Below are 27,991 nucleotides of genomic sequence, written 5' to 3'. Positions count from 1 at the left end.
ATTGGCAGCAACTGCTGACATTGATCCCGCCCTCCCCACCCCACCCGCCCAAAAGAAAACATAAAAATAAATAATAAAGTTGATCTTTTTTTTCTCATTTTTGACAGTTGCTGAGGTCTAAAGCTGAAAAGGCACTTTCTCCAAACAGAACTATTTGTTCGTCACCTAGGGAGAATTCAAACACGTACTAAAACAATTAGCTCTAGTGTTGAATGTGTTGGGTACTTTTAGTCATTGTACAACAATTACTACTAAAGAAAATTTTAAATAATGCTGGAAAAAAATAATAAATGAGAGGAGCGGGAGCCCCTTCGATGTGTCCACCAAATAAATGGGAAATGAAATGCATTGAAGGACACTTTCAGTTCTGCAGTGAAATGTATACCAGTGCCGAGCATTTCCAGCCAACCAAAGCAACCGTCACTGCCAGTGTAAGCCAGCTTGTCAAAACTTAAATTAACACGGGGAATATCTGAAAATACTAACTGCGGGGTCAAAGATTGACGCGACAGTTTAGGAACTACACATCCCGAAGCTTCCCCGTTCCACCCGCCACCGGGGTCTGAGGGCGTAGGGCTTGGTTGCACAGCAACGCAACTGTCTGCTATACAATGTAGTCCATCCTGTTTATGCTGTTTGCTGTCTCTAAGTCTCTGTTGTCCTGTTTATTAGTCCAGTTCGGGTGTTTGCTGGATGTGGAGTTGGGGTTGGAGATGGGCGTCTTCTCGTCCCTCTCCACCAGTGTGTATGCTGGCTGTTTGGCAAAGCGGCCCTTCTGTAAGTGCCTCTCCTTGTCGTCCTCATCCCCCTCCGGATGATTTGTCCTTATTTTGGCAATGATGGAGTTCTTGTCCTCGTAGTCTTTGATGGCCACCGTGAGGCCCACGTGCTTCTCTATAGGGTTCTTGATCTGGTTCAGCTGCTCCCGCACGTTGTTGGTGGTGTTGTCCTCCGAGCCGGTGGCCGACGCGTTGCCGTGGTTGCCCTGTTTCCGCCGGCGCCGCATGCACCACAGGAAGATGGAGACCAGCACGAGAACCCAGATGACGATGAAGACGGAGCTGAGGAGGGGCACCAGGTAGTCTGACAAAACACAGAACGGACAGTCAGGGTCACGCACTAGTTACACAATACACATCCATCTAAAAGAATGAAATCCCCCCCCCAAAAATAACTAATATACTTTTTATTATATATTTGCACTAAATCAAGGCTTCTACCATCACTAACATGCTCCCGCTAGTGCAACCTGACCTCTGAGCCCTAACAGGGGAGGAGGCGAGGCTTCTGTCTGGCCGTGGTAGAAATCTGCTGTCACCATGTTGATGAATGGTGGACACACATGCGGGAGACTTGCTACGTCTCCAGACAGTCAAGCTATGAGCCAATCTAGAGCCAGCATAGCCAAGCGGCTCTGGTCTTTCCATAGAAATCCTGGCTCATGAGAAGGCAGAACTGGGCAGTCTGAGCAGTGTGGGAGGCTCAGGAATTACTTTTCATGTATGTGTGTGTTTTGTTTTTGTTTGCTCAGGCGTAGAGCTGCAACGATTAATCGATTAGTTGTCAACTATTAAATTAATCGGCAACTATTTTGATAATCGATTAAGTAATTTTGAGTAATTTTTTAAGAAAAATAAGTCAAAATTCTCTGATTCCAGCTTCTTAAATGTGAATATTTTCTGGTTTCTTTACTCCTCTATGACAGTAAACTGAATATCTTTGGGTTGTGGACAAAACAAGACATTTGAGGACGTCATCTTGGGCTTTGGGAAACACTGGTCGTCATTTTTCACCATTTTCTGACATTTTATAGACCAAGCAACTAATCAATTAATCGAGAAAATAATCGACAGATTAATTGACAATGAAAATAATTGTTAGTTGCAGCCCTACTCAGGAGTGCCGTCATATTCAAGGCTAGGCTCTCTATCTCATCTATCTCTCTCTCTGGGAAAAAAAAACCCAATAAGCTCCCGTCCCTCTTTAAACATGCAAGTGTGTGCAAGTCTAGGACACTTCTAAGCAGCAATCAGCAGAGTAAGGCGGTGGTTCATACCAGTTTTGCTGGGGCTTGGCACGCGCACCTCTGCGATGGCGGTGATGATGGTGTTGTTCCCGTTGCGCTTGCTAACCAGGTCGATTATCCTGTCTGTGATCTCTTTAATGGGGCTCCTGTCCAACCTGTGGTCCTCAGTGGACTAGAAACACCAAGGAGAGAGTGAGGTTTGAATCTGTCTGTCAGGGTTTGTGTTTTGCATCCAAATTCCATATTGTCTGCTGTGTTTACTTGTCAGCTGTTCCCACAACTCACAAACAAAGCTAAATCCACCACATATCCCGTAAGAGCATGCCTAAACGCTCCTAAGAAAGCATGCTGCAGGCTATCAATCGAAGATAAATCATTCAGCAGCAGGTTAGCTCACAGAGGTTTTTTTTTTGTTTTTTTTGAGTATGATGGAGTCAGACAAACATATGGAGGAGGCGGACGACAGTGGGAGGAGGTACTTACGATGCAGACGTGGATCTCGTTGCTGGCCGAGAACGAGGGGTCGCAGGTTATGGACACAGAATGCTCTAAGGAGAGATTCTTCACCACATACAAGTGCCTCAGCTCCTTGCACACATGCTCCACGGTCAGGCCCTGGACACGACACGGGGGAGACAAACGAAGCAAAAGTTAATGCACACGGAAAATGGAGAAAATAAGAGGGGAACTGAAAAGCAAGGAGGAGTTATGCCTGTATTTTGGCAACATGTCCAACCCTATCTGGTTGGGATCCACCTCATTTAGATTAAAGACCACAGGCTCATATGCTTGTCACTATCTGCTGTCATGCTTGTTAAGCAACTGGCGAGTGATGATCCCATGTGGTGACAGAGTCGCCAGTGGTCCCTGTTTTAGCTCAAATCCATATGATCCTGAAATTAATCTCGCAGTGCGGTCAGGTTAAGAGCGGATTGGCATCAGTCATGAAGTCCTGAATGCTTTAGTTCTGAGGAACACCGAAAAACTTGGATGCAGGCAACAACACAGGGAAAGGAGAGTGAAATCCCCCCATTTTTTCTTCCTGGAACACACCGATATACATGACTGAACACTTCGCGAGAGAGACTTGGACTGGAAACTTTTTTCCCCGGGAGGGATGGCTGAGCACTTCTGAAAACCTGATCTTTCACAGTTTGCTGCTCCCATTGAATTAAGAGGGGTGGTGGAAAAGTAGGGTGGAGGGAGAGGCATGAAAAATGACCCAAAAACCTTTAATTCAATCTGTCTCTCTGGTGCCTAGGTAACTCACTCGAGGCATGGTCTCCTTGTTGAAGGTGAAGGTGATGTTGGCGCAGCTGTTGTCCTGGTAACTGGAGCTGGGGTGGCATTTGGTGGGGGGCGGCGGGGGGTTGGAGCGCCAGCACTCTCCGAGGCCGAGACAGGGCCTCACGAAGCAGTAGCTCTCCCTGATAGGGACGCAGCTCTGGCCCGAAGGACACCCGCCGCGACCTTTGGCACCCAGCTGGCATGACTTGGGGCCGCACCACATCTGGACAAAATACGACAAAAGAAGCCACATTCGTTCAGTAAAACCTAATGTATAATTATGCCTAAAAAGCTATTTATATACCATGGGAATGAAACAGCACTGTAAACAGGGTATGGGCAAAATAATGGAAACACTAACACTAATTTTCCTCACAGTCAAGGATAGTGGCGGCTCTGTAATGGTACATTTCCTCACATGGTTTTCAGCCAACTAGCCCTTAGATGTCAAGGCTAATACTTTACTGGACTGAAGTGCAGATTTATTGGGATCCCTTTGGGTGCTATGGCCAAAATTTCACTGCATTTTAATATATTTTTTTAAGTTGTTTTTGACTGTGTAACTGTATTTCATGGCATTTGTTCCTTCCTTTCCCCCCAGTATAAACTAAACAGTGATGCCTTTTTGGTAAAAACTATGATGTTACTTTAATTATAGTCTATTCTCATCACAAATTACATGTAATAATGCTAATATTGCTGCAATGCACATTTAAAATATACTTAAAAAATAAACTATTGTAGGCAGAAGTAGTATAAAAAACATCTACCTTTTTGTATTCATACTAGAATATGTTTAAATACGGTATACCTCCCGGCCCCAGATCACTTTCATCCCATGATGCATTTCTTTCCCGAGGGGAGCAGAGTCAACGAGGCACAATTGTTCACCGAGTGGTTAGACGAGCATGATAATGATAGCAATACCACGGCCTTCTAAATCACAAAATCTGAACCCCATGAGCTTATGGGAAATTCTGAAATGGCATTTGACACCTATTTTTAACAACGCCTTTGTGTTTCTCTTCAAAGCGAACTGCATCATCTCTGTATAGAATTCGCCACTCCACCCCATGACACAATCTGTTGTTGTGTTTCAGCTCTCTATAAAAGCAGTGGAGTCTCCAATGCCATTACAATAATTTCTTAGTTGATACTCATTTAGGTTTATATGGTGATAATAAGACCATTGTCATGCTTTTCAAATACTTGTGCACCCATCTAAACCTTGTGGATTAAAGCCTTTAACCATTTATTTCCTGGTCTTTCTGCATGGCCCTTCTCCCATCAGTAAACAAAGACATTATGTGTTCTTTCATGGGAAGATAGGAGGATCAAAAGCATGTGGAGAAAATGCACTTCGCAGCATTTTCTCTATATTCAGTGTATATACAATAATAGTGTGTGAAGACCTACCCTTGTACACACAACCTTCCCATTGGAACAGTGGCAAGTGTTGCAGTCTTCGTCCCATTTGGATCCATCAGGGGTGACGTGTCCATTAACAGAGCAAGGTCTTCTTGTCACTGTGTCAAGTGCAACAAAAGTGTTAAAAATACAACATCAGAAATAGCATGTGTGATTGTGTGATTGTGTGTGTGTGTCTGCTCCTGTTTGTTCTGAGGGAGATAAGTACCTTCCTGACAGTGGGGTCCGGTCCTGTCTGGTGGACACAGGCAGCGGTATCCGTTGATCTCATCCACACAGGTGGAACCGAGGACGCAGGGAGAGGACTGGCACTCATTAATATCTGCCACAGAGGAAAGAGCTAGAGGTAAGAAATGGCTCCACCGCAACACTGGATTAGCAGTCAGCACACAAATCTAATTCCTAGGCCAAATTCACTGAAGTCACATGTGTCATTTGAACCATATGTATACATACACACCAGTTAATAAAAGACAAGCAAACATGCTTTAAATCAGCCTTTGGACTATTTGCCCCGTGCAGCTCGATATTAAAAGCAGCATCATTAGCAGGTATGCAGGAGCTAAAGGCTGGACTTAGCAGAACAAAGGGTTCCCAATGGGAAAGAATGTGGCCATCTGAAAGCCTTTAAGAGGGAAAACAATCTGTGTAATCAGTGTCAGAGAGCATGGCTGATTAGCTGTTGGCCTGGTAAGCCCGTTTCCCCCGGGGCCGGCAGCGGGGCCGAGAGCAGGGCCCCGGCGGAGTGACACCGACATGGCTGGGCCTGGCCCGCAGCCCACTGCGCAGATAATTGGCCGGCTAGACCTTCCATTTGGAGCGACCATGACAGTCCCTCGGCCCGGGCCCGCTCCAACCCGCGGCTCAGCCAGGGATCAGGGAGGAGGGGGTGTGGGTTGGGCGGCGGAGTTAATACTCACTGATCCGACAGTCTGGTCCCGCGAAGCCCGGGGCGCACTCGCATCGGTACCAGTTATCCCCGTCGACGCACGTTCCGCTGTTGTAGCTGCACAAAAAAGAGAACAAAACGTGAGGGGAAGAGAGGTCAGTGTCAATTCATCATGGAGACACATCTCTGCCCCTCTGGGCCTTCTTTTACAGACTGACACTGATGTACGCTCCTATGCCCTTAACACTTCACATGAAAAGATCTCAGGCTGGTATTTTCCCCTGCAATCACCATATAATAACCATTTCTGAAAGGCAATTAAGGCAATCAGGCTTGTTCTTTTTAATGGACAAGTATGCATGGGTTTGGGAGTGAGCTCCAGTGGTGTGTGGTTAACTACAGTCGCGCCTGGGAGCTCACAATAGAGGGTTAGCTGATTGCACCCCAGGAATGACAGGGAAGGGCGTGTGCCTGTTTCTCAGCAGAGACAGAGAGACAGACAGAGAGAGAGAGAGAGAGAGAGAGAGCCTGCAGGTGAGAAACTACCGTGCAGGAGGAGCACCCTGTTTACGTGTCTCTAACTCTACAGGAAATGTTTGGCTTCCACTTACCATGGGTGGGGACTGCAGTCGTTGGTATCTGAAAGAGAAAGAAAGAAAGAAAGGGAGGGAGGGAGAGAGACAGAAAGGAGTGAGAGTGTGTTGTTTTTTTTCCCCACACGCATGAGTGTTTAGGGCAGATGACGGTAAAGAGCACGTCTGAGCTTGCGTGTGCAGAGGCGTGTTGGGCCGGTCGGGCCCGGGCTCCGCGCTGCCTGATTACTCTGCCTTATTAACTACACAGAGCAAACAATGCAGTCGACTCTCACCCTCAAAATGAGTTCCAGCTTTGCCAGCACCCCCCCCCCCACACCCCGCACCCTCCACACCCCAACTGCTTCTCCCTCCCGTTATAAATGTAGGGGGAATTTATGTTTTGGAGTACATGCATACGAGGGGCAGGGATCCCAGGGAAATGGAGGAGGGCTGCAGAACAAGCCGACATGTCACTGTTTGGACAGGAATGCACAACGAGAGAGAGGGAGAGAGGGGTGTGTGTTGGAGGAGAGGAGGGGGGGGGGGGGGGGGGGAACATCTGTCTCCACTTTCCTAAGTTTGAACCCCTTTCTCCTGCCCCCCCGCCCCCCCCCTCTTTCTCCTCTCATGGCCAGCAACAGCCTGCAGCCAGAGAGTGAGGGAGAGACAGAGGGAGCGCAGGGAGGAAAGAGATTAAAAAGAAAAGAGGTAAGGATCAAGAGGGGATGGGAGAGGAAAGCATGGGGGAATGAGGAAAGGTATGCATAGGGCTGCACTCTTCACTAGGCGGGGGGGGGGGGGGGGGGGGGGATTTATGATCATTTAATAATAATAATGGTCCCCAGCCTAACTCCAACTTCTCCCCCCTGTAAGGAGCACTTACTCTGGGTGCAGGTGGGGCCCTCCCAGCCCTCCTTGCAGACGCAGGTAAAGGACTCTCCCGCTCACCACACAGGTGCCGCCGTTCTCACAGGGGTTTGGAAGGCAGCTGGAGTTCTTGGCTGAGAGAGAAAGGAGAGGTTCAGTTTTTGTCAGTGTAAATTACAGAGCGTTCCACTACTTTGACGCGGATTATCGGCGCAATCAGCGTTCATAGAAGTTACCAGACATACAAGGCTGGATGTTGGTTAGGTTTTTTCTTTTTGGTGAGGTTTTTATTTTCTCTAAGGGGGAATCTGCGTTCCCAAACTTTGAAGTGTATTATCAGTGCAATCGGGGATTTTAAGCAGATATCTGTCAACGCACACAGGAGAAGGAAAATGGGCGAGGAAGGTGGGAAGGGAGGGAGCGTTGACAGAGTGAGGGATAAAAACTGTTTGTGGACCTCACGGATCCGCCAGATCTGATTAAATCTGAGACAAGGCTGAGCTCTCCCACAGAGCAATCTTCTGTGTATAAATATATATATAGCGCTAACAAACTGCCCCTACTGCGTGACTCACCTATGTTACAAGTCGTCCCCTCCCACCCTGGGGAACACTTGCACTGGAACGTGTCTCCCTCGTCATGGCAGGTGCCTCCATTGTTGCATGTGGCCTCATCACACTGGCTTTCGCCTGGAGGGAGCATTTCAAATCTTAGGGTTGCTTAAGCTGTGCAGAGTTTGCATACACATGCACACACACACATACACACACTTGTGCGGTACACACACATGTATAGAAGATGGGGTAATTACATACAGCCATAAGCACATACCATGAGCCTGCACAGGCAGACAACACGGGCGTGGAAGAAAGAAAAAAGGGCTCTTACGGGAGTGGCACGTCTTTCCCTTCCAGCCATTCTTGCACTCGCAGAAGAAATCAGTCACCAGGTCTCGACATGTCCCTCCATTGTGACAGGGGCTGGTGCTGCAGTCATCAATGTCTGGTAGAAACATCGACAGACGGGAATGTGATTCATGTGATACATCATATATGATCATATATGCAAAGCACTTCACAGCCAACTTTATGCACTGAAACACAGTGCCGATGTTTTGAAGAGGTACACGCGAGGCATGCATCGGATCATTGCGTGCACAAAGGAATCCTACTCACTGATCTCGCAGTGTTCCCCTTCCCAGCCGTCGCCGCAGATGCACTGGTACACACTGACTTTGTCAATGCAGGTGCCTCCATTACGGCATGGGTTACTCTCACAGTCGTTGATGTCTGAGAAAGGGGGAAGAGACAAACACACTTTAGATGAGGAAGTTGATGTTTTCGGAGAGGCTGGGCTCATTTTTCATGAATGCATTTTATTGTGGTCTGTTGTTGGTGTGTATGTGTGTGTGTAAACATGTCTTACTCTCGTGGCAGTAGGTGCCTCTGAAGCCCTCCTGGCACTCGCAGCTGAACTGGCCCCCGGCTTGGCTCCGGCAGCGGCCGTGAGGTCCACACACATTGGACGAAATGTAGCGCTCTCCTCCTGGTGTGCTGTTGGACGCCACGGCAACCGTGCAACTGTCAATCACTGCGAGAAGGAGAGACAGGGACACCCACTGGTTAAGAGGACTATAGGAAACAACTGAGGTCAATGCAATGCGTTTCAATGAGCGCCCACTCCAAAACTTAAAATGCGGTTTGTATTGCTGACTGAAAAAAAGTCTCTGCAAGCATGTGATGGAAAAATTGTATGATAGAGGCAATAGCGATAAGCTGTTATGCTTTCATAAGCAATTCAGAGTGATCTTTTTCATTCTACACTGAAATCCCTCCCTTTCCCCCTGTCTGATCCAGTTAGGAGAGGGGGGCGAATTTGCTCCCCCGTAATCACTCAATTCTTGCCAACAGCAGAGAGAATCTCACAGTCTATGGTATCTGGCTCCGTGGTTGGTCCACACACACACCCACGAACATACACGCACAGACACACACACACAAAATGTGCACACTCACTGAGGGAAGAAAAAGAGGTAGCCCACCAAGTCATTACCAAGAACACACACAGTGCTATCAGCCTTTTGCCAGATTTTCAGGGAACTCAGAGGAGGGGAGAGTCATTGGAAAAGCTTTACTGAGGAGATGGGGGGGCATTCATCAAGGGAGCTGCACTCAAAAATAGCCCACCTTGGCCAAGGAACTTCAGTGTATGAAACTGAAACTTAGGTATTGCTCCCATGGGAAACGTGTGGGCAAAGTGTTCAGGCAAATGGCGAAGACCTAGCCTTACTCAGCATTTGACTACAGCACGCAATACAGATCGCCTTACAGAAAAGTTCTGGAAAAAGACAAAGACAGAAGAGATGGTGGTTACTGGAGGCGGGAGACGTACCTTTGCATGTGGTGGTGCGACAGTGGTCTTTGAGGTGAGAGCAGTTTTTGCCCTCGTAGTCCTCTGAGCAAGCGCAGTAGTAGTCTGTGGCCAGGTTGAAGCAGGGCGCTCCGTTCTGACACGGGTTGGGCAGGCAGTAATCGATATCCAGCTAAGGCAGAAAGGTATTGAATAGAAAGCGGTGAACCTGATAGCTGACATAGTTTCTGCTACACTAAACAGAGCACAACCCACAGCATCCTCCCTACAGGCTGTGCCAGGAAACAACACACGCACAGCACTCTTGAGGAAGGGAAAAATAAGGCAGAGACATAGGAGCCGTCCTCTGAGTCTGGGCTTCAGCGCTGAGGAATGTATCCCACTGTAGCCAGGAGCAGCTTCAACAAAACACTCCCTTTTAAAAAGGAGGATTGTGGAACAACAGCCATTTAAGAGGGTGGGGCAGGAAAACTTTACAACGAACTCAAAGATACAGCAATGCTGGCAGAAGAGGGGGGGGGGCAAGGGCTTGAGATGCTAAATGATAGCTGGGTGGATTGTACATGTTTATTTGTGCAGGATGGTGGTGGGAATTGTTTGACTTTGTCTCACCTGGCAGAGGTTTCCTGAGAAGCCAGCCAGACAGAGGCACTGGAATCCATTCACCTCGTCCTGACAGCGGCCGCCGTTCAGACAGGGAGCGCTCGCACACTCGTCGATGTCCCTCTCGCAGTGCTCCCCAGCAAAGCCAGGTGGACACACGCAGCGATAGCCATTTACCAAGTCCTGGGAGATGGAAACCAAAACCCAAGGTTAACCTCATGCAGCCGCGAATTTGGTAACTGCTTTGACAGGGTGGGGTCCAAACAATAACTGTCAAACCCGGGAAGAGAATGAAGAGCAGAGAGCGAGGGGGGGAGGGGCCGAGACAAGTTTGAAGGAACATTATCACAGCTCCGCAATTATTTCAACACATTTTCCTGGCACCGGCTCAACACAATAATGTTTATGGTAATTCAATCTAGTGTGGTCAAAGAACTTGTGTGTCCCTCCCTTAGAAACCCCTCTGAACCCGCTCCCCTCAGATTTGATTTCAGAGAGGAATTCCACAACAATTCCACTGTCGGTTTGGAGGGAACGGTTTACAGCAGCTATTTATAAAACCACGGTAAACGACTAGGGCTTCGACATGAAACGGGAACAAAGGGCTAAGTAAATAAACAAGCTGGCAAACAAAGTGGTGATACCAGATAAAACGAGGATGGCTTTGACACAACACGTACCTTGCATGTTCCTCCATTCTGGCACTGGTCCTTGCAGTCGTTTATATCTGAGCAGGAAAACAAATCTCAGGATTAATTATGAACAGCTTGGCTACATAGTCTGTCTGTGAAACCAACTCTGTGCCTCACGTTTCCCATGCTAGGGCCCTTTAAAAACTTTGCAAGGGCTAGAAAGCACCCCGCAGGAGCCGGATAATGTGGCTGCAGAATCAATGCAACACAGACTATTGAGCAATACTGTCTGCTGCCAAGTGAAACTAGCCCTGGGACTGTTTTGAGCCACCGCTAATCACCATAGCCTTGGCCAATACTCCGGCCAATAATGATAGAGCAGGGTCATTTACACTGTAAAAGAGAAGGCTACTCTTGTCCAACTGTTAGCTCTCTGCCTTCATATTATAGCTACAAATTAGCCTGTGGTGAATGGATAGAAAGAAAGCGAGAGAGAGAGACAGGGAGAGGAGGCAGACGCTAGACAGGTGTCCCATTCCACAGCTGCAGCCGACAGCCATCAACTCACTGGTGTCGCAGTTCTGCCCCGTCCAACCAGGGACGCACTCGCAGAAGTATCCGCCAATCAGGTTGCGGCAGGAGTTGGCATTGACACAAGGCTTGCTATCACATTCGTTGGCATCTGGAGAGTGAAGGGGAGGGGGGAATGGTTAGTGGCGTGTGTGTGTGTGTGTGTGTGTGTGTGTGTGTGTGCAATTGACAGGCGTGAGGTAGAGACAGAGCGAGGCTCACCTATCAGACACGTCTTGCCTGTCCACTGTGCAGGACAGTGGCACTTGTAGCCGTTGACCAGATCCTGGCAGGTGCCGCCGTGGTTACAGGGGTTTGGAGTGCATTCGTCAACGTCTGGGTGGGAGAGGTCAATTCAGGTTATTGGACTTCAGATTTTGTATGAGGACGGTGATATTTTATGCGCGCACAGTGTGTTTGGTCTTACTGATGGTGCAGGAGGGGCCGCTCCACCCTGGCGCACACTGGCACTCGTAGCCTTGACTGGTCTCTGCACAGCTCCCTCCGTTAGAGCATGGGTTGGACAGACAGGCATGTTCCGCTGTAAAGAGGGACACACAGTTTTGGAAACAGGCCTACACCTTTACACACACATTTGTGAGTGTAAACCTTTGGATACGGTTACACGTTTATAGATCATCAATATGTGATTTTCAGTGCATTCCAAGAGTTATTTTGTCATGAAGTGCTGCGCCCATTTTCCCTCGAACTGCGTCATCTACTTTCCTACATTTCCCAGAATGTCTTTCAACTACGCCCAGAGAACGTGTCTGAACTCAAACTTTATGAGCAATAGCGATAGCAGAGTGAGAGTTTTTCCAGTCAGAAAAAGTTTATTGAGGCTACTGTTGGTTAAGAAATTGGTATCTCTTCACCTTCTACGATGGATTCTCCCTGTATGGTTGCTGAACATCGGCGCGAAAAGGTGAGTCTAGACAGAAGCCCTTGGTCTTTGATTCTGAGGCGCTGACACCAAAACCTGACGCTTACCATTGAGGTTTTAAATTGCGGAAAAATAATTCTCCTATGAGACTCCATTGTAGCTGTGCCGGAAATATCGCAGTGACCTCATGTCATCTATGTTTGGCCAGTTGTCCAGAGGAATAAGAAAGAAATTGCCAATAGTCATTATTTAAGCCTCTGCCTCTCATCCTTCCAGGACCACCCTAATTGTCAGCAGAGCAAACCCAGGAGTGGACTCCCTCCCACCGTCATCACCTAACCCCCCACCCCTCCCCTGACCGCCCCAATAGCCCGCTCAAATCCCCATCTCACTCTCATTACCCGCGCGGCAGACCACACCGCCAGGAAATCATCTTTCATGCTAAGTTGACCTGACCAATGCACCGTGACTTCCCTCTGACTCCCCGCCATTCTTCTTCTGAGAGGCGGCACAAGATGAGAGAGTGGCGGGAGGGTGGGGGGGGGGGGGGGGAGAGGGGGGAGGCTCGGGCCTGGAGTTTGTCCCTTTGTGGTCGAGTTAAGGATGAGCGGGTCCCAAATGAATCAAAAATGAATGATTCACTCGGGGAAGAACTGGGCAGTTGGAGGTGACCAGCGGACAGCCCTTGGTATGCCGGAGAAAAGGAGGGGAGAGGAGGGGAGAGGATGCAGAGCTGCACCCGGGGGCCTCTCCGCTACAATAGCCCGCCGTATCCCTGGTCTGCGGACCTCCTGTTACGAAGGGCACGGTTTCCTGACATCTCCGCAGTTAAGCTGTCAGCACCCTGCGAGTCTCAGATTTAATGAGGAAAAAACCATCATCTCCATGGTAAGTGTTCCCAGCAGCTGAACTTTAGCACCACACCCATCTGTCTCGAGCGTCTGAGGAGCTGAGGGATGACCAGCCCCTGCAGATCAAACCGGTGGATTACCTGACGTGGGGCCACTCAAGCCGGGGTGGAAACAGATTAGGGCCAAGCGACCACCTCCTCTGATTACAAACTCCAGTCACCCCTGACCTCTCCTCTGTCAGCTCGCCAAGCCCAGAATCCTTTCCTTCCCTACGTATTATCACTGCAAGCATGACTTTGAATCCTCTAATGAGCAAATCTTTTATTATGCTTTTAAGTGTAGACTGTCTTCTACATAATATAAATGAAGTCTGGGAGTTGTCATGCTTTGTTTTGTCTTTATTAATTGTGAAAAATAAGCAGAGGTGTGGAGGCATTTGCTGCATGTTGAAAGAATTTCTTGAATCAAAAACGCAACTTTTGGTTCGCTTTCATGTCATAACTGGCAAGAATATGGCAAAGAAATAAAATGAAAACTACATTTTATCCTAGAAGTGTACTCAGTCAAGCATCGGCACACTCACCTCTCTCACAGTTGGCTCCGGAGTAGCCCTCAGCGCAGGAACACTGGTACTTGTCAGGTCCTGTGTTGATACATGTACCTCCATTCAGGCATGGCTGGTGAGTGCCGCAGAAGTTCAGATCTGTGAGGAGGGAATTTCACACAGCTTTAGTTTGTTATGACACAACACGATAGAAAGCCGCGTGAACCGCTTTGAGGCTGCGACTGCAATTGAAACGAGAGAAGGAAATGAACCTTTATCACAAAGATGGCCGCCCCAGTTGGTGTCGCACAAGCATTGCCACGGCTCCACACAGGTGCCGTGCACACAGCCGGGGTGGGGGATGCACTTGTCGCAGTACTGGCCCTGCCAGCCATAGAGACACCTGCAAGACACACGAGAGCCATGCTGTCAGACGTTCAGCCTCAGGAAACGGAACATAAAATTAAAATCAGCACGCACGCACTTGACCAACACACACAGACCACACACACTGGAGAAACACGGCACAGCGACCCACAGAGGACATTCAGGCAAATTCAAAACAATCCTATCCAGGTTAAATAATCCCTGTGGCATCTGAAAACGCTAATATCTTAATCGTTTAGTTAATTAAAATTCCTCTGTAAGCAACCAAGTGATAATCTGAACTTAATGAACTACACATTAGCATATACAGCATGGAGCTGTGCAAATGAAACAAACAAAGAGGCAGTATTCTTGCCCTCACAACTGGGCGACGTCTTAACAGACCACAAATGAATCTTAAGTAGCAGGCATGTTTATGCAACAGCTTTTCAACAATACTTGGGGACAAGAAAACAGAGGAGTATTTAGCTTTGTACCAAACAAAAAAACAAAACACTAAATTACGGTTCCAATGGGACCTTTAGCACGGCTAACATTAGCATGCGGCCAGACGCTCTCTGTAACAACACTGTGCCTGTGGCTTGGCAGTAGCAGCAGCCTTGCAGAGGGGGAGTGCTCAGCCTCCTCTCTGTTACTGACAATACAGCAGGGCTCCTCCAAGCCGCTCAGCCTGGTTCCCATGAGTCAGGAGTCAGGCTTGCGCCCCAGGGCCGGGGAGGGGGACAGAGCTCGCTGACCACAGAGCTGTCCGGGTCCGTAATTACACTGATAAAGTTGACCTTCTCTTCCTGGGCTCAGTAATTAAGAAGGCAATCCAGCCCTTGGCCCTGACTGATAAGTCCACTCTTTAAAAGGTGGCGAAGTGGCGATATGGTTGCTGCCCTGGAGCCTAGCGACAGGAAACCCAGCGTCCCTCGGGGGGGAACGGCACGCTGATTAGCCCCCAGAAACGGACGGACTGTAAAAATAAACGCGGTGGTTAAGTAAACCTCAGTCTGTGATTAAAGAGGCTATTCTTAAAAGCGTGCTAATCCTCTCCATGAGAAGCGGAGCAGGATTCCCCAGCGGGATCCCAGATCGTCTCCAGTTATTACACAGCCAAATTACTGGGGAACGGGACATTACATTGTGCAGCACTAGTGACGCTCATAAAGTTTCAAGTTCTGGACACAAAACAGAGCTGTTTTTACAGAAGTAATCGGTATTTGTGGCTGTGTAGCTAATGCTCTTGTAACTAGTGGCGATCTTGCTCGGGTAAATGCACTGTTATTAATATATTAGTGCTGAGTAACTATGAAAGTGGGGGAAACATTAAATAATCTAGGCTGAAATGCCCCAAGGAGTGCTATTAGCTGTGACTGTGCTGACATAAAGTTAGTTACAAGGAGACTGCCCTTGCCTGCAGCCAGTGTGCTGTGTACTGCTGTTGTGCAACACTGTAACACAGCCCTATGATGGGAAAACTTCTCACTGACAGTCACAGCAGTTGGCAGAGTGCATCTAAACAGACTTGAACCCAGATCTTGAAATATGGCCACACCTGTACAGAGACTAAGGCAGTTCAAACTCTAGTTCTGCCAATGGCCACACCAGCATTTACAAGAAACCTGATGATGTCAAGAGCCTGGGAAAACAACAAAGCCGCTGCAGAGAAAGAACAAACCTGATCGTCCATGTGCTTGATTTATGGCCAACTCAGACAACCAAAGACTACCAATCCCTGAGTGCTAGGGAGAGTGTGGTAGTATAGGGCCTCCTCCAGGATGAGGATATGATTGCTTTTGGTTTAACAAGAAGTGCACACAATGCCCCTGCTCTGATATCCATCTGCGCCTGGCTTTCCCTGTGGCTGTGTGCATAAACAGCATTAGGAAACCATTAGCTGCACAAACAGTACACTTTAAGGCTCATCCAAGAGTTATACACGATTTGACTGATAACGCTTGCCTCATTAGAGGGAACACATAGCCTACATTTCCAACATGGACTCTTGGCGGTTCAGCCTCTCCGTTCCCCAGACAGCTCCAGTCTATAGCTCCGCAATTTCTGAACAGCTCAGAGTGTATCTCTGTTAAAGCCCTGCTTCTGATAGTCTCTTGGCCAGAAAACAAGCACGTACAATAAACTATACATGATAGAATTGGTGCTTGGACATGATCCCTACACGACTGAACGCTCAGCACCGCAGGCTTCTGGCACGGACCCCTATAATAAGTGAAGGCACTTGAACAAACCACTTCCAATTCTAAACGGAGGCCCTGTGACATTTCACATGATAAAACTTTGTTTGTCAAGTCATTAATAATACAGAGATCAAAGAGGGGAGCAGAAGAAGCCTTGATAACTTACTTGCAGCCACCTGGCTCTTTGCATGATCCGTGCTCAGTGCTGCAGCCTTGTCGGCATATAGCTAGAGGAGGAAGAGGAAAAATTATTTACTTGCCTGGTATCCAGATTCAAACTTAGCACCAATTCTGGCACATTGTAATTATAGCATAGAATTATATAATTACTAAGCTCTATAACTTTTCAGTCTGCGAGAATGAACGTTTACTACCGTCTCATCTAGACAGAAACAAGAGGGCTTGTCATGCATCTTATGCTATAATGCACAGTTCCATGTCTAACAACAAAATTTGACTGGGACAGTGTCCAGGCTGACTTCCTGGGTATATGTCCTGGTCAGAAGTCACAGCAGTACCGCAGTGAAAAGCTCATTCGTATGGAAAAGGTAAGAAAAACATAGTTCATAAAGAAAGTTTCCCATTCATGCCAAAGTTGCAGCTCCAGACAATGTGTCAGCATGACATCACAGATTAGAGTCTGGCTTCTGGTGTTAGAAGAGAGTCATTTATATTCATAACTACTATCCTGACTGCTGTCTTGAGCAATATTCCCATTTTACATGCCGTCATCTTACCTGTGTTGCAGTCAGCACCGGACCAGCCTTCCAGGCAGGTCTTGTTGCCGTTGTAGTCACAGGTGTAGTGTCCAAAGAACTCATCCCTGGGCCGGCAGAACTTGTTGCAGCCAAAGCCGTAGTAGTGCTCATCGCAGCTGACCCGGATCTGGTACTCAAACTGGGCTATGGGGCCGTTGTGGGTCAGCTTCTGCCAATGGGGGCTGGGGTTGATCATGCCGGAATGAGAGGCTTTCTCTATCATCTGCCCATCTGCACCTAAACACCAGTTTCAACACTATCAACATTGACTGCAACTGCATCTATAGATGACATTCCAAAATAATCATAAAAAAAAAAAAATATCCGTGGCTAGATCAGTGTTCATTGAATGTTTCAGTCAGGGAAAGAATAATAACACAATACAAGATCCTATGCTGTGTACGTGGGAGTTGCAACGTTAGACGTGATCATACAGTGGGAAGCCAAAAATGTCCCAACAATTCTGACACAAATTGCAGAAGATCTCTTAGATGGCAGATGCTATGTAATTAAAGCAACTGTGTGTGCTAGAGAGGAAGAAAAGTGCAAGGAGGAAATGCAGAAAAATGAAAAGCCTGCCTGTAATGAGTACTGTTAACTGCTTTTTTTCTCACGCTCCCTCTCCCTGTCTCCCCGGTTGGTTTCTGTCTCTCAGGTTTACAGCTTTAGGATATTACTGGCCTCGGATGCTGCCCTCTCCATCTGCTCAAGCGAGGACAGAACCACAGCCACCATAAATTACAGCATGAGGACACCAATGCCACAGTCACTGCTGGGAAGCCTGCCAGTGCGCCATCAGCACTTTTTCCCTCCCTCGCTGCCTTTCTCACATACATTCATGTGCAAACACCAGTCAAAAGGTCTTGACTCAAGACTTTGTTTTACACACTTACAAGTATCTGTCTGCACTTCAGATGGGGGAGCAGAGGCACAGCCTACGTTGTGACCCTGCAATCCTTGAGGGGACCCCAAACACACACGGACCTCTCCTCTCTTGTGTTTTTTTCCTAGCCATGTCAAACAAGACGAGGTCAGATGGGCAAGGACCGGCCTGGGAGCCAAGGCTGTAATGAGCTTCACACACCAAGCAAACAGGCTCGTACTGAGCAAACACACAGTAGCTCAGCCTGACCCCCAGTCCCTCTGCACTGTACACACACACATACACACATACGTACAAGACACAAGACTTGCGCATTAACACCACACACTCGCTCACAAATGTAGTACTCGCTACTCGATATCTAAATCTTCACTTGGGAGAGAATGAAAAATGTGTCAGACGAGTTATTTACTGTGCTGGGATGAGGTGAGGTGGCTGACCGTTGGGTGAGTCGCTCCTCTGTTAAGTATGATGCAATGCAACAGACCAGAGGAGGGCCGCTGTCGTTTATTTACTGCCCTCGGATGGGGGGGGACGGGGGGCCATGCTGAAATCACAGTGCCCGGTAACATTTCACAGCGGTCTGGAATCCAGAGCTCAGCTGTGTGGCATTTCTCTACCGGCCGCTGGCCTGCAGTGTCAGGAGTGGCACATCCTTACTACCTGCTGCCTGGCTCAGAGCTGAACATAAATCAGACAAGCTTCATAAAGGCCAAGGACGCTAAATTGATCTTATATAGAGAGAAAATGAGCTTTGTTGAACTGTGAAAAGCAGCTGAATTTCTCAGATACTGATAGATATAAAAGAAAGTGCTCTAGAGTTTGAAAAACATTTGTATTTTAATATGCTTGTACAGCTACATTATGAGTATATAAAACTAAAATGTAGGGTATTTTTTTTTTTTTAATTTTAAACAGGAATGAGTCGACATTAAAATATCAGTTAGGCTGGTGATGGTGGGTCAAGCTAACAGAGCCATGGGCTAGCCTAGCGGAGATCAGAGGGGCTTAACCAGCATTGAGTGTGTACATTCAGGGGGCTTTTCACACCAATGCCCTAATAGCTCTCTGGGGAGCGGCAAATACAGCAGAAAAGACCGAAACCTTGTTGACCTCAAACGGACCTGCATAAACAAGCATGGGATAAGGCAGAGAGAGGCGCGGCCCACCCTCAGCTGGAATCGCCACACCGTTGCCAATCTAACCACCGACCAGCAGGAATCTCAGTCAGGACTATAAAACGGCAGAAACCAAACCCAACGACCGGAATACAGATGGAGCTCGCTACCGCAGTGAAACTACTCGGTAAGTCTCTAATATGAGCCGCGTTCGCAGAGAGAAATAACACCACCCCCCCCACCCCCCGCGACGCACATGTCCGACAGCTCTGAGCTCCGTCTGCGGCCCACCTGTGCCAGAGGTTAACTTTAACCTACGGGACAGCATAGCTCAAAGGCCTCTGCCTCGCATCGAGACCGGAGCCAGGCCGCCGCGCCGGGCCGGGCGGCCGGATGAACTCTGTGTTTCACGCCTCAGTGACAGTGAGACAGTGTGACCCTGACCCCGGCTGGCAGCACCTGCCATCAGTCATCAGCCAAATGAAAACATTTTCATAGGGGGGCAGCGTGGCCCCGTTCAGCACGACACCCACCCCGCCTCCCCTCCTCTACCTCACCACACTTCCGTCTTTCTGTCTGCAGCCCCCCCCCACTCCTCCCTCCCCCCTCCCCCCCACCTCTTCCTCTTTCCCCTCGCTTCCCTGTCCTGCCCTCCCTTGTTACAGGCACCTGTCAACACACTTTCTTAACACAGACACACACATACACCCAATGGACCATGTGGAAGAGAGAGAGGGGGGGGGGATTCAGGAAGAATAAACTTCCTTTTCTGACCTTCAACACACCTCCTCCCAGAAGTTACCTTGTGGGAGGGGGAGAGAGAGAAAGGGAGAGAGAGAGAGAGAGATGGAGATGCCAGAGAAGGACGAATACTCACCACTGGTTTCATTGTTGGAGTCCAAGGCCTCCACTATCAAAGTGTAGGACCTCTGAGGAAGACAGAGATACAAGTAGTGTCAGCCAACAACAAAAACAATACATCAGAGAGCAGGATCATCAAGCAATGACCGGATCTTCATGAAATAATGGTTAACATTCATGGAGTGCTGACCTGTGGCTCTGTATTTGTTACAGTGCAACTCCAACTAATGCAGGGTTCTGGCACATTTTCTGCACTAACACATCTCATGACTTGGTGCAACATGGCCCAGGTTTTGTTGCTATATAAACTTACTACTTTGGACTTGTGTACTCAGGAGAAATTTTATTTGGGCTATTATTCCTTCAAAAAAGGTGACCAGCTCTACCAGCAGCCAAGTTTGATGTTAAAGACTTAATGAAAAAAAACTTTTGGTGACATTTACAAGACAGTGACATTTACATTTGCAAGCCCGGAAAATAACAAATTCCATTTCCACGACTTTTCCAGGTTTCCCATGACCTTGGGAGCCCTGCTAATGAAGCTTCATCTCCCTCTCATTGAGTTAACTTACAATGAGGCCTACTACAGAAGCTGGTAACTGTTAACTTATAACAATGGTCCCGTTGATCTGATTAAGAGAGGATAAGCTCGCGGTTGTTCGGAGGTCTCTGCGTCCCACAGATTAGGATGACAGACACATCGGCAGTGTGGTCTGGTCTAGCTGGACACCCACCCAGCAGGAGGGCGTCTGAAGCGCCAAAACCAGCGTGGTACAGCAGGGCAGCACAGGACAGAGTGCCAGTTTAATAATGATTAGAATAAGACACACAGAAAAGGCTATCTCTGGACCTAATACCAAAAATATGTCTTCACCTCGGCTGGGCTAACTTTGCTCACTTGGATCAGCTTCAGCAACAGTTTCCCCCCCCCAAATACAGTTTTCCACATATTTGTATAATGTGGCAAGACAGGTCAGTGAATGATTTCCAATCCTTTGGGAAAACACACAGTCAAGTCATTTGTTTTGCACTGCAGACAGGATTTTCAATTTCATGCCGAATTATTAGACATCCAACTGAGTGCTATTTTGCTGTGAATGATCCAGACTAAAGTGCTTAAGGACACTGTTTTTTGGCGAAGTCAGGACAGGCAGAAAAAAACGAGGAGACAAAGTCGACTAGGAGAGAAAAAACTAGTGAGTGTGTGTGTGTGTGTGTGGGGGGGGGGGGTTGGGGGTGCAGAAAAAGAAAAGGGAGACAGAGAGAGAGAGAGAGACAGAAAGAGAGAGAGAGACTGAGACTGAGTGTTACACTCTGGAGGGCCTGTCTTGATTTCAGCACTCCTGAAACGCTTTGTCTGATTCAGGGTCAGTAGCGCTCACACCAATATCAGCTTACACATCCACATTGCCCTGTGCCATAGTCATGGGGGAATGGACAGCAGTGTGTGTGTGTGTGTGTGTGTGTGTGTGTGTGTGTGTGTGTGTGTGTGTGTGCGCGAGAGAGAGAATGAGAGAGAGTGAGAGAGCATGCGATTGTGAGAAAGTGTAATCCACTTACAGTGCTTGTGCATCCACTAGAAACACCTACTTGTTACATTCGCACACACACTTCTCCCTGACAGCGCTGCTCAGAGGCATTTCTGAAATTCTACATTGCCACTACTGCCGTCTTTACTGCGATGACCTCATGGTAATCAGGCCTGCTGGAGGGAAAGGCCAACCTCCTGTTCACTTTACATCGAAAGAAAAGGGTATGACTCACTCCTGAATCTTTTTCATGGCTTCACCTTGTTTTGTCAGCTACTCAACATCTCTCCTTTCCAAGAGACATCTGTCTGATCCTATGCCAGTATTCCACAATAATTAGTGCAGCTATCATTTGAAATGCAGTGCTGATGAACAACACAGCCCTTAAGGTGTATTCTGACTCAAATTATCCCAATCACTTGACATAAAACACTGGTAGGTGATATGTGATACCTAATCATCTACCACTACAACCCACCCTACAACTATCTGTATTGAAGCAAAGAACATGAATCCTCCAGCTCCTCTTCATGCATTAGGCAGTATGTGGTACCGCTCTGCTGTGCTGTCCACTTCATGGGTTCACACTTCAATACATAAAATGATCAATAAATACAAACATTTATGTAGAGCCAAGCGTCTCAGCGCCAAGCAACAACTAGCTGAAAATAGTAGATTCGAGAAGCCTATAATGTTGGTGAGCTCATCCAAAAAACGGGAACTCAACTGCAACGTCATTGGACACACATGACCAGGACACATCTTCTGTCTCTCAGACTCTAATATTACTCACCATTGCAACACTGAATTGGTGTGGTCATGATAAGTAACGTGAGTAAGCCTATATTCATAAGGTATGAAAAAAGAACAACCAAAAAAACAGTCTAGCATTTGAGTGCGTTTTTACACTTAAGTTAAAAGTTGCCCTCCAGTGACCTCTCAAACAAACTGAACATTTTCAAACAGGCTTTGCGAGCATGTTATTGTTTTACAGCGGGGTAGGGGACTTATATTAGGAGCAACAACCGACTCCTGCCAATAAGAACAATGCTGAACATCCCCGCCCCGATTCACTTGCTACAAACCTGAACCTCATATTTTGATCGAGACTGACTGGTGAGGAAAATCAGGAATCACTTTGAAATGGACTGTTGACAGACGGGCTTAGAAATTTGAATGGGTTAATGAGGTCACTGGCAGACGCCTTTAAAAAGGCAGGATCTGCAACAACATGGGAAAATGCACCGATCTCTTGCGCACTCTAGACTTGCCTCGACATGGAAACTATTGCAGCATCATCACCGTCATCCTTGGCTGATCCTTTTATTAGTCCTCCTACATTAGCATGATATGGCCCACACCACAAACAGGGTTGAACAGTTTGGTTAACACTAGCTTACATTTAAAAAGAAGCAGCCGTGGACAATAATGTGTACTATTCAACTACTTTGCAAGAAGAGTTAACTGGGTCCACAAATTCTAATTTTGCTCTGTTGTTGAGTTCAAGTCTTAAACTGAGGCTGGAGATCAATGGGCTTTGTATTCTGTAACAATAATGCCATAGTGCTGGGCAATGTCTTGGTCAAACATTAAGTGAACTCACTCTATTGGGAGGCCCAGACCTAATAATTGCTTCCAAAAAGTGAGATACTGCATGCCGCCTCGTTCACTAACACTCCATAACTCCTAGGCGGTTATCAGCTAGGAATTGTCTGCCACTGCCAGGTTCACTTTTCCCAGGCTCTCAGCTGACTCACAACTTCTCTTTGAACTGCACAAGAACACACACACACACACACACACACACACACGTCCAAGTCAAATAAGTGTGACCATATGTCTGCTTATCTTTCCTGGCCATCCAGACACTGTCCAACCAATGGACAACATAAGTGATAAAGATCACCCCAGTTCGAATCACATTGACTTGCCAAAGAACACTACTGAATTCACTCTCTAGGGGAATTTACCAAACACACAAAGAGACAGCTCTCTCTCATTCTGCACTCAATTGGAAATGGAGCCAATTGATGTACCCTTCCTTCTAAGTATTCCAACGCAATAAAAAGAGAGGAATGTCTCCCTGACTAATGGGCAAAAGCAACAGCCAAAGGTCTAAATAAAGGCTAGGCAAAACAGATTAGAGTTAGGTAGCCTGGGCCTACACTCGGCAGAGAGGGAACGTAAACAATGTAGTCAAAGGGATGTTGACCTTCTGTATCAGTTTTCCTGAGTCAATCACTTAAACAGTATCAACCCTAGATCTGGCCAATGATTGTGCCTGCTAAGCAACACACCCTGTTTGCCATAAAGCTCAGGCTCAGTCAAGACAACTCTCATAATCACCTTCAAAGCCAGTGCACTGATGGGCTGGAAGGAAGGAGTACATCGTTTGCCAAGAGAACTTCATCAAAACACGAGTTGGAGATAGGATGTTCTACAATCAAAGACCTATTAATTAGTCCCTAAAGCATAACCTTTCCCCGAGAAAAGTACCTCATCATGTGCCAACCGACACCAAGGCATACAAACAGATTTTGGATGTCTTACCAGTCAAACAAGATCAAAACTCAAACCCACGAGGACAAGTAAAAAAAATCACATCAACCACTTACAAAACAGCCAATCATCTATATATTGAAAGGGCCATTAACCATTTAAGAAGGTGAATCAGGCGCTGCTGCCGAAGCAAAAACTAAAAGCGGAACAAGTGATATTTTCTGTATACATCATCCATATAGCTTTAGATAACTCCGATTAGCAATAACAGTTCGAGTCCTTACATAACGCCACACTGAGAGAACACCACAAGCACATTTAAAAAGTACTTGTTAAATTGGAGGACTGGATGAGGTGGGGGAAAAAAAAGAAAGAACACATTTTTTTTTTCCTCTTTCACTTGAGTAATTTGCACTTAACTGCCACATCAGAGCCGACTATATAAAGCAAACATGTCATTACTCCCACAGCTGCCGGCAGCGCTTACCCTCAAGGCTGAGCTGACTATTGTTCAACAACTCACCTGACCCCCAGTTCTCAGACTGCTCCGACTAGTCATCAATCATTCTGATGCCGACACATCCCAGGTCCGAAGAGACATGCCAGCTTTGTGTTAAATGAAAGATTGGGGAAAATAAAGGCATGATGTATAGTCATGATAAAATCAAATTGGAGTGCAATTGGACTGCCAGAACAGATAGAACGTGGTGTGAGGTAAGAGGTTGCTCAAGAGAACTAGAAGAAACTAGTCTTTTTATGCAAGAAAGCAGGCAGAGAGAAGCCGAGAGCAGTTGGATCGACTCAACCCAATTGAGAAAGGTCTACTCTTTGAATGTAATGTCTATGGTGTGGGCCAACATGCTGAGGTGGCCATAGAGATGAGTATGGTCACAGTTTGTCTGAGAGCCAACTTCATCACTGCTGAGTCTACTACAACTGCTTCCTGTTGCTTGCCCTGCGCTGGCATTATATCTGCACCGCCTCCATTATGCTCTGTAATCCTCACTGTAGTCACTGAGGGCACACCATTGTCCCTGCTTGATACACTGTGAAGGCCTGCTTCAGACTGGGTGGCTGGGCCCACACTTCTCTGTGGACTAAAAGCATAAAAGTGGCTGTAGTGGCGTGCTGTTGAGCAGAAGCTGGCGGATTCATATAGTGCTCTGAAGCAAAGCAGCAACATATTCATGCTAAAGACGTCCCGGCTGAAACATTCAGCTGGATGCCTGGCTCTTGCCCTACCTGATCTAAGCACATGTGTGTAGCCTCATTAAGTGCAGCAGTTACTGTGGGTGGCAAGGTTAAAGCGATGAAATGCCTGGGGTCCAACCGAGCGTGACTTAAACAAAGCCCTAGGCCCGGACAAGAGGCCAACTTCATGCAGCTCACAAGAGAGGATGAAGGGGGGAAGAAAAAAAAATCTTCATGAACTCGAAGTACCCAAAAACCCAATTGCCCCGCACTGCCATCTGTCCACAACAGCCAATCAACTCATGAAAAGGACAAAGAGTGATATCATACCTAACCTGACAATTGTTAATGTGCACTGAAGTAAAGCACTTGAAGTGAAGGATGGGAGAATCAAACGAGGGGCTCTGTTGCTCTCTACTCTCTCCCAATGTGCCTGGAACTCCTCTTTCCTACAGTATAATTACATTTAAATCGCATTTACCTGAACCTGAGATTTCCAAACTGATCCACTAACCAGACAGGCATAAAAAACAAAATATCTAGTAATATAATTATATTATTTGATAATTTTCTCATTGGTGATATACACACATTGACCTGGTATTTCCAAGCATTCAGTCATCCGAACATGTTGCTAATTTGAACGCCCTCTTCAGAGAAAGGCATCACTACTACTGATATCTCAGACAAGCGATGTGAGCAAAACTGGGAGAATCCTGTAACTGTAAATAGTGCATGAATTTCATTTCATGTCCACTGGTGCTGTTTTCCAGTAGGAAGCTGGTAAGATGAAACTTTCATTTGGCACCGGTGTCTGAGGTTTGATGCCAACTTAGTGTTGCCATAGAGTGAACATAAACAGCAACCTTTGTGTTTTAAAAGGTGTGAGGCGCCAGTGTCTAAGAGGAGAGCAAATAAAAAATATAGACCATATCAAATTGCATGGTACCCTGTTAAGAACATTGTTTCACTGGCTATCGAATTATAGCGGGGGGGGAAAAAACAATCTTTAAATAATATAGTGTTCACTGCATAACAATCGGGTGAAAAAAAACTTAAAAAAAAAATGTACAACATGGCAGGAAATCACACGTGAGCTCAGGCTTTCCAGTTCTTTCACTTATTCTGGCTGCTCCAGATGATCAATGCACACAAGACTTGAAATCTCGACAAGAACCTCCATCCAGATTGCGATAAAAATAGCCTTTATGTAATTGGACACATGCATACCAATGGACTGTGCCTTTCACCCATCAGGCACAGAGGAGAACTTTGTGGGCCAAGCTATGGGGCCAGTCAGTCTGTGCAGTCCCACTTTTTCATTACTTCGAAATCTGCTCCAGCATGGCAAATCATCTCTCACAGACCTACAACACTCCCACAGGCCTGTCAACCCCATTTATTTACTCTATGAAGAAGAGCTGACACTTGGGAAGACAGAAAGTGGGCTTTCACTTGGAGTTGGGCTTATGTTACTGTACTGTGCAACCTTGTGACCAGCTGCCAGGGACGCAGAGGAGGGAAAAACACACCGAAATGCAGTTTACTCAACTTTTGATCTGACGAAAATAATTTACCCATGGTTTTAGGCTGGAATAAGTCTTATGAGGTACAATGATAGTATACATTTTAAAAAGTAGTGTCCAAATGGTCTTTTGGGGAAAAAACATTAATTGACAATTCTCTGAAAATATATAGGATTTTTGTTTATATTGGTGGTTGTTTGCCTGATGATGATCACCGAGTGGAGGTCATAGTTTACCCACTTTATTTACCACTACATCACTGAAAACACAGTTGAGGTTGATGACCTATTACACAAAGTTTTAAAACAAATATTTTCTGTATATCCTCATATTGGATGCAGACAAAAAGAATAGGGCAATAGGCCTGATAGAGAAAAAAATGCCTGCACCTGGTTAATTGACCCAGATAATGAGGAGACCAGGGGGTCTTTCCTCAAAAGGACAATTCATAGAGGGTTAACTACCAAAAGAGAGATTCATTCTTTGTTTGTTTTCTCTCTCAGGGGTTGGGGGTGACTGACTGACTGACGGACAGTAATTGCGCAGAATTGCCCTACAAGCCGATATTTTCCCAAGCTCGCGCGTCGGGAAGCAGAATGTTTTTCAGTCTCCAACTTACCGGCCAGGCAAAACTGAAGGGCAAAACTATCCTGGATCTCTCATTCCTGACAGTGCTCTTGAAAGAAAAGGTATTCCCTCCCAGGACAGGCGTAGATCCCGTTCCGAAGCTGCAGGGCCCTGCAGCGGAGACTCTAGACTGGTATTCCTTCAGGCAAACTTTGAAAAAGGTATCGCACTCATCCCTTGTGCATTTTCGATCCGCCGTGTTCCTAGAGCCATCACAACACAGGCCGCTCAGCAACTCTCCGTTCACATTATGCATCGATAAGATTTGCAACTCGAATTGTCCCGATCCCTCTGACACCTGTTGAAGACAGAAAAGTGAATGCAACGGAAAACTTTGACGTTAATATTTGAAAAAGGAAGACAAAAAAACACATCGCAGAAGTTGCAATACTGTGTCCGTAAGCCTAGGCCAAACACTAGACCGACTGCTTTGCCTTTGGGTTAACATTATTTGCACTTGCAGCAGGCTAACTGTGGAACCCGACGCAATTTTGCATGTGAGGCATGGTTACATGTAACGTTAGCATAGCCGTGCATATAAGGCTAGATAAGACATGCAAGTAAAGTGCATCCATACAGTTGCATTGACTGAGCTTATTCCACTGTTTTCCTTAAGTAATCCACATACCTTCGCAAGAAAGCAGAGTAAAAAGGCAGCAACGACTGAGCCCCGTCTCAAAATCATGCCTCCGCACTGCTGTTGCCACTCGTTTGTACTAGTCGTCTGGCCGACACACGGCACGAGAGTACTCCTCTGATTTAAACATGCACGAGTGGGAAACAACAACTTTTATCAACAGAGCACAGGTTTCCAATTCATAGAAGACCTCGTCCTAGTATTTCCTCAACCTTACGAAGCGTTTGTTCTTCTTGTTGTGAGTATCCGACAGCTTCCACTTGTAAA

The 27,991-nt window shown here is 46.9% G+C and overlaps 1 protein-coding gene across 1 annotated transcript; it reads right to left on the bottom strand.

Moving 5' to 3' along the window:
* Window positions 1–49: 49 nt before the first annotated feature.
* On the bottom strand, window positions 50–27,991 carry jag1b (jagged canonical Notch ligand 1b). Its single transcript, XM_071534469.1, is given in 27 exon segments — window positions 50–1,083; window positions 2,057–2,198; window positions 2,510–2,641; window positions 3,297–3,536; window positions 4,730–4,839; window positions 4,950–5,063; window positions 5,662–5,747; window positions 6,242–6,269; window positions 7,089–7,146; window positions 7,148–7,206; window positions 7,648–7,761; window positions 7,961–8,074; window positions 8,248–8,361; window positions 8,498–8,662; window positions 9,464–9,614; window positions 10,055–10,228; window positions 10,726–10,772; window positions 11,246–11,359; window positions 11,470–11,583; window positions 11,675–11,788; window positions 13,565–13,684; window positions 13,798–13,928; window positions 16,262–16,322; window positions 16,833–17,090; window positions 19,732–19,783; window positions 27,080–27,385; window positions 27,716–27,991. Coding segments are annotated over 27 exon segments (3,654 nt in total). The 5' UTR covers window positions 27,773–27,991; the 3' UTR covers window positions 50–604.

Source organism: Centroberyx affinis, unplaced genomic scaffold (genome assembly GCF_046629955.1).
Source record: "Centroberyx affinis isolate AG114_WGS23_722 - 3 ecotype Tasmania unplaced genomic scaffold, CSIRO-AGI_Caff_v1 ptg000171l_1, whole genome shotgun sequence".
NCBI classification, from domain to species: Eukaryota; Metazoa; Chordata; class Actinopteri; order Beryciformes; family Berycidae; genus Centroberyx; species Centroberyx affinis.
The sequence above is the reverse complement of the archived record's forward strand: the minus strand, read 5'-3'. Positions and strand labels throughout refer to the sequence as shown.